The following is a 7,342-nucleotide window of genomic DNA, read 5'->3' as shown; positions in this document are numbered from 1 at the left end:
AGAGAGAGAGAGAGAGAGAGAGAGAGAGAGAGAGAGAGAGAGAGAGAGAGAGAAACACACACACACACAAGACCCGGGACAGAACAAGCCCCCTCCCTGTACCAAGGGTCCTCAGCCAGCACGATTCCTTTCCAGCCCCATAGGCTGCCTCCTGGACCCGGCCACATGCTTAGGGGGGTCCCGGAGTCACGCTGGCAGCCCTCGTTATTTAATCTCTACCTCCCTGTAACTCGCCTTCCTCCAGGCTGTCTGTTTATCAGGCCAGCAGCACCGACTTGGACTCTAACAGTCTGTCTCCTCGGTGTGGCCCATTAATCTGGGCCATGGTACCTGCGCGCGGGCATGTAATAAACAACTTAGAGCACACGTTTATGGATTCAGCTATATCAGCAGCTTTCAATCCGATCGCACTTTATGGCACCTACATGAGGCTTTATATTGTTGCAATTACTCTGCTTTATATGCCGCCTCCTTGCCCCCTTCATTTTACTTTATTTTTACATTTTATTCCTATTCTTCCTCGGCTGTTTCTAACGAGGCCGAGAGCTCAGCTCGGGAAACCTGCCTGGGGCTGGCCACGGTGGCTCACAGTGGCGACAAGGATAGGATGTGCCCCCCTCCTGGCCCACAGAGGATACCCCCACACCTACACCTGTGCAAGCTGTCACAGCCGTCTCCCTCTAAAGAGTCCTGGAAGGGGGCCAACTAGATAGATTTGTCGCGCAAGAGAAAAAAAAAGTCCTCTCAGGGTGTATTTTAAGAGCTAGGAACAGGTGCAGAGTGGATGCCAAGGCTATAGGCAGTGCTGGGCCTGTGCTGACCCCCTAAAGAGGAGCCGGGCACCTCTGGCAGAGCCCAGGGTACACAGAACGGCCATGTCACCACCCTGTCCACACAGCAGGGGTGTTTCTTCGCCTTTGATTTCATAAGCCCTCTCGGGGACGCTCTCATTCATTTCTGTCCTGTGTCCTGGAAGACCAACAGTGACATCGGCAGCTGTAGCAGTTTGTCAGTCACACAAGTGTGTTTGCACACCTCCCGACCAGCGTGCGCATGTCCCGTGCTGGGGACGTAGTGGCTGCCAGGACTAAGCATCAGCTCAGGGGCTGCGACAAAGCCATATGCCCAGCCTTAAGCTGTGGTCATTCATACTGTCACGGGTCTGAAGTTAGAGACCAAGGTCAGGGAGTCACACGGCAGAGCCAGTGAGGACATGATTCCTGACAGGGACCTATTGCCTGCTCATTCACTGCGTCCTCGTGTGGCTGAAGAAGAGAGGAAGGGAAAGAGGGAGGGAGAGAGAAACAGACCGAGATGGAAGGAAGAGAGAGAGGGATGGTAACACAGCAGAGATGGGTGACAGAGATAAAGAAAGAGATAAGAGAGATTGAGAAGAGGGAGGCAGGAAGGGAACAAGAGAGGCTGAAGGTACCAATCCCATGGTGGAGGTCACATCCTCCCAACCCTAGCCCATCTCATCAGCTCTACAGGCTCAGCTCCAAAGCTATCACATAAGCAATAGAGCCCCAACACATGAACCATCAGGAGACACAAGCCCACAGCCAGTACCACCTCAGCTCCCATGCCAACAACTGGACTGGTCCCATGTGGTCACCATAACAACATGCCACCACAGGAAGGTTTTTTCGGTGGGTCTGGAGGTAAAATCGGAAGCCAAGGGGTCAGTAGGTCCCCGTTCTCTCTCAGGGGGCTCTAGGGATCACCACAGCCTCCTCCGCTGCTTGCAGCTGGTGGCATCCCTGGCATTTCCTTCTTGGCTCCGGTCTCCACCTCCACCTTTAGTCGGCTTCTCCCCAGTGGGTCTTGTATCTGGAGTCCCCAATTCCTGTGCAGAAGGATGCCGTTCCATTGGATGGAGGGCCCGTCCCAATGCAATACCATGATCTCAGCTGAACCAGTTACACCTGCAAAGACCCTGTTTCCAAGGGAAGTCACATCCACAGCTGCCGAGTGTCCCTGAAGCAGGGGAGGAGACTACTGGGAGAATCTCTTCCCTGAAGAGATGTAAATGCCTCCTGCTTCATTATAAGGTGTCAATGACAAGCCAAAGTAGAATTACATCCAAGCCCCCCGTCCGCCCAGGTGTACTAGTTGTTTTTCGTTGCTCTGGTGAAACACTTTTGACTTCCGGTCTCAGAGGGAGAGTCCATGATGGCAGTGAGCCATGGCTGCAGGCAGCCGGGGCAGGGAGCTAAAAAAGCATCCATCACTCTTTCCGCTCAAACGTTAAGTAGAGCAAGCTCAAAGGTGGGAAAGGGTGTAAACTCTTTTAGCCTGGCCCCCAGTGGCATACTCCCTTCAGCAAGACTGCACCCCCTAAAATTCCCATAACCTCCCCAACAGTACCACCAACTGAGGGCCAAGAGTTCCAACGCGTGAGCGTGCAGAAGACGTTGCTCATCCAAACCACAATACCAGGGAACCAATGAGTTTACCAGACTTACAGAGCTTAGGAGAGGAGCTATGGAAAGGGGCTTGGAAACCCCATTGCAGCCATATTGGAATGTCTTCACCCCACATGGTATTGGCTTCCCCACAGCCGTGTAGCTTCAAGCCCACAGAGTAAGCTCTACCACCACCCGACCTTGAAGCCTCCTGGAATTAGGGCTTAATTGCAGACAGATGGCTAAGAGGAGCAGCCAGAATCTCAGGTGAGAGTGCAGTCTCTCCCCACCCCTTCCTTCTCTGAGGGAATCTCAACCATCCATAGACGGGAGTCTAATGGACTCTTGCAAGCCCCTGCTGCTGATCTGAGGAAGATGGCAGCCGCTTTGCTTGGAAGACTGTGTTCTCCACCCGGGAGGGACGGGACGCTGCTGTGTTGGGTGTAGAGTGTGTGGGGTCTGGTACAGGGGTCAAGGATGAATGGCAAAGTAGGGTCAGTAAGGCGGATTTGGGCCAGGAGGAGTATTTTTGAGGGGAGTAGTGAGTGGAAGGGTGTGGCTGACTTGCAGGCCTCTGAGAGCAAAGGACTCCTCCCCCCACCCCCAGAACTCCCCTGACACTTAGACTCATGAGGAAAGGAAGAGGGCAGTCCCAAGTCTGCCCAGAGGTACATCTGTGGGACTTCTCGTATAGCCACCTACTCTGTGCTCTGAGGACCAAAGCCTCTGTGTACCGCATGGGCAGGCAGAGACGGGCTCTCTGACTCCACCCTCCTAATACGTGACCTCTTCTCAGATGTCGGGGGACCTGCTGACCCCATCGCGCCAACCATCATCATCCCACCCAAGAACACTAGTGTTGTGGCCGGAACCTCGGAGGTGACCATGGAGTGTGTGGCAAATGCCAGGTGGGTGGCACTTCTTTGGTTGAAGTGGAGCCAGGAGCACAGTCGTCTTTGGGGAGGGTCTGGAAGCCCGGTCAGACGAAGACCAGTGAGAGGGATGGCAGGTGAACACTGTAGCTCCAGAGTGTCAGGCACGCTCAACTGTGTTCCTTAGTCTTGGGTGTCCAAGGAAAAAGAGCCAGCCATGGGGAGTTGGTGGGAGATAGATTTTGCCCAGGGTGTGGAGCCAGAGGGTGGATCTCTGTGCTCCTAACACAGAGTGGTCCAGAGAGGGGAAGACGGTCCCTCAGAACAGAGCCCTTCTGTATGCGGGGTACGTAGAAGTGGGTCATGTATGGTAGATGACACACAAGGTGAGCCCAACGTGGACTTTGTAAGGTACTATTGTGTCTCTCCAGTTCCCACAGAGGAGACTGTTAGATCGTCTCTGAGCCTCCTCCTAAGAGGACTGACTGTGTGATGAGAACTTTCCATGGGGCCTCTTTTCCCCCCAACATGACGGGGGTGCCAAGAGCCCTACAGCCCAGAAAGGGCAGGCAGTCTACACACCGTTACCCATGTGGCCAAAAGCAGGGCTGAGCTGAAGCCAGCTCCCCTGGACGCCCCAGCTCCCTGCTCCATGAGGGGCCTCAGTGTGCTCGTCTGTGAGTGTGTCATGACACACAGGACACTCAGGGGGTGTCCTGACTGCAGCCTGTCCTGCCTGCGTACCCAGTGGAGGTCAAGTCATGTTGTGGCTAGAGAATCAGACTGACAGTCCCAAGGTCCCCTCCAGCTGAGGATTCCAGGGGATTTTTCTGGAAGATTCTGAGTGCCCCAAATAGCTAGCCCCACCCCACGAGGGGAGTTCCATCCTTAGGAACCACTAGGAACTAGGAAGGAATGTCCAAGCAAACCAGAGTCCCTGGAGTTTGGAGTACAAGGATCCATGGTGGTGGGAAGGGAGCCAAACTCTCCTTACCTCTCAAAGATGAGGGTGGGTTTGTCTGTCTGCCCTTGTGTCGGATCTCTCCATATCATTTTCCCTCCCCCTCCCCCCCCCCCCCCCCCGCTCAGGTCACATATTCAAAGAAGGGAAGGTGTGGGCCCTGGGAGAGCTGAGATGTGGGACAGGGTCTTTCAGAGCTGTGTGTGCAGCTACCGCTGTGTCCCGGCCCTGTTGGGAGCATTGTCCGTGACTGACAGGCTCCCCTGTCACCCAGGGCTGCTACAGTTGCCCCCATCCTACAGATGGGGAAGCTGAACTTCATGGCATTTTAGGAACTTGTCTTAAAGCTTCCTTCCACTAGGGAGTGACAAGGTGCTAGCCAGCTCCGTCCTGCCTCTCCTCATATTTGCCCTGCTGCCCCCATCGCCTTCCAGACGCCCTTGTCTGAGGGCAGCTTTGCTTCCCTGGTCCCCTAGGCCTCTGATCAAGCTGCACATCGTCTGGAAGAAAGACGGAGCCCTGCTCTCCAGCGGTATCAGTGATTACAACCGCAGGCTCACCATCACCAACCCCACTGTCAGCGACGCCGGCTACTACCAGTGCGAGGCCGTACTGCGCAGTAGCAGTGTGGCCCCCGTCACCCGGGGAGCCTACCTCTCGGTGCTGGGTAAGTCAGGGAAAGTACTGGGGCTCATCTGCTGTGGGAGAAGGAAGGAGCAAGCAGAGACCACAGCAGGTGTGGCCAGCTGCCATCTCCACCGTGGCTAAATATAAAAGCAATAAGCCTCTAATCCTGTCTCCTGGTCCTTCCTCGGCAGAGCCCCCTCAGTTTGTCAAAGAGCCCGAGAGACACATCACAGCAGAGATGGAGAAGGTGGTGGACATCCCCTGTCGAGCCAAAGGTAACACAGAGGCAGGGGAGTGGGAACAAGGACCCCAGACCTCCACCCTCTCCCACCCCTGTCAAGACATCTCTAAGCCCCACCTCCCTCTTCAGACCACATCACTAAACAGTGACAGGCTGGCTAGGTGCTGGCACCCAGGAAACAAACAGCCAAATTACCGTAATCTCAGGCTGCAAATCAACCCACGTAACTCCAGGGTTACAAATGAGCCCAAATTACCGTAATTTCAGGACAGGTGACAGACCCAAATTGCCCATAATTTGAGAGTTGTAGACAATGCCGAATCACCATTTTGCCAGCATCCGCAGACCTGGTGTGTCTCACCTGAACGAGTGTCACCCACTCAGCCTATTTGAGGTGGGGGTTGCCTGGCTGGGTCCTCTCCCCCTGCTGGTCCTACTTAACCCGCAGTTTCCCATGCTCACTGCCCCCATCCTGACAGAGCCGAGCCTAAAGGTAGCTATAACCAGGGGATAGAGGGTTAAAGGGTATTGTCGCATGGAGTGTCGGAGCTGAAGCATCCTAGCAGCCAGTGGCTGAGGCAGGAGAATTGCTGTGAGTTCCAGGCTGCCCAGAGAATAGAGAATCCTGAGCCAGGGAGTAGATATGGCCCAAGTATCGTAGAGGGGTTTGCGGAGCTGCAGCTCTCCTGAGACCCTTGGGCAGAGGCAAAGACGAGGACCCGTGGGAACAGAGGAGTGGCAGGTGGACACTGCTGCCTCATAATCTCAGCAGGGTCACTCACTCTTGGCCACCCAAGGGGAGTAAGCCAGGCTGCGTCCACAGATGGACCATATAGCCAGATCCCTCCTGTTTTCCAGCGTACATATTTGCAAAGAGATGAAGGAACCAATAAACAAATAAAGATGCCTTATTTCACCTCATTCAAAATGCCACGAGCCGAGAGGTGCCCCCTTATTTTATGTGCCACTAAGAAAGAAAAAAGGCTGCCAATTAAATCATGACAAGCTGTCGATTGTAAGCCACGCCCTGATCCCCCATCATGTTGCAGTGAATAGCAGGGAATTGGTGTCATCCAATGCATGAAGCACGGTGATGACGGACTGCAGGGTGGGAGGGTGCAGGGGGTGGGTGCCGAGCTGTGGCTGCCCCTTGAGAGTGCAGAATGCCTGGGAAGTCAAGTTTGAGCAGAGTCAGAGGGAGGGAGGATGAAGGGGACTTTGGGAGAACCAAGAGACATTTATGAGGAGAGAGAACCAGACCAAGGGATGGAGACATCCATCTTCCTCTGTGTGAAGACCAGAGATGGGACTTCTGGGCACCTGCCCCAGGACAAGAAGCCCCTCTGCCTGCTTCTCCACCCGGGCTCCATTGTCAGGGGGTTGGGAGCGGCATGGGGGTTAGCACAATACACAGAAGGCTGAGCTAAGCGTTGCAGTAAAAAATTAAAACCACACCTGCCGTCCCTGCTCAAGAGGCTGAGGAGAGAGGGTTGACATGAGCCCAAGTCTAGCCTGGGCTATAGTGACTTCCAAGACAACCTGGGCTATCGAGCAGGACCTTGTCCAAAATACGTAAGAATAATAATAATGAAGATGTAGAAGTCAATGAATGTGAAGCCAGGGATGGAGAGTTTGCTCAGTTGGCAGTGTTTGCATAGCACGGGCAAAACCCTGCTTCAGTCCCCAGCACTGTATAAACCAGGCGTGGTATCACACACCCTTTGTAATACTAGCTCTTGGGAGGTCAAGGCAGGAGGATCAGAAAGTCAAGGTCATCCTTGGCTACATTGAGAGTTCAGGGGCAGCCTGGGCTACATAGATCTCTGTCTCAACAACACCAATAGGGCCTGAAGAGATGACTGGCAGTTAAGAGCACTTGTTGCTCTTGCAGAGGACCCAGGTTCGACCCCCAGCACCCATATACATGGTAATTCACAGGGACCCATAATTCCAGATGTCCTCTTCTGAACCCTATGTGCACCAGTTACATATATGATGTAATACATACATGTAGGAAGAATACTCATACACATAAATACATATAATAATAGTAATAATAATTATTACTAATAGGTCAGAGGTTAAAAGTTCATACTACTTATGCCAAGGACCTGGGTTCAGTTCCCAGGATTCACATCAGGATTCTTACCACCCACATCTCCAGGTCTGGGTGGGATGGAGGCCTCTGGCTACTTTGGGCTCACACACACACCACACACATACACGCGCGCAAGCG

The 7,342-nt window shown here is 53.8% G+C and overlaps 1 protein-coding gene across 3 annotated transcripts in view; it reads left to right on the top strand.

The window, feature by feature from the left end:
• Positions 1–7,342, top strand: part of Sdk2 (sidekick cell adhesion molecule 2) — a 282,059-nt gene that overhangs the window by 183,100 nt on the left and 91,617 nt on the right. For all 3 annotated transcript variants that reach the window (XM_050140393.1, XM_050140394.1, XM_050140392.1), the window contains exons 6-8: positions 3,202–3,313; positions 4,715–4,905; positions 5,057–5,140. In XM_050140393.1, coding sequence (XP_049996350.1) covers positions 3,202–3,313; positions 4,715–4,905; positions 5,057–5,140 — 387 coding nt within the window. The remainder of the gene's footprint in view (positions 1–3,201; positions 3,314–4,714; positions 4,906–5,056; positions 5,141–7,342) is intronic.

This window comes from Alexandromys fortis, unplaced genomic scaffold (assembly GCF_014885135.2).
Source record: "Alexandromys fortis isolate MF-2015 unplaced genomic scaffold, M_Fortis_MF-2015_v1.1 scaffold_39, whole genome shotgun sequence".
Taxonomy (NCBI): domain Eukaryota; kingdom Metazoa; phylum Chordata; class Mammalia; order Rodentia; family Cricetidae; genus Alexandromys; species Alexandromys fortis.
The sequence above is the reverse complement of the archived record's forward strand: the minus strand, read 5'-3'. Positions and strand labels throughout refer to the sequence as shown.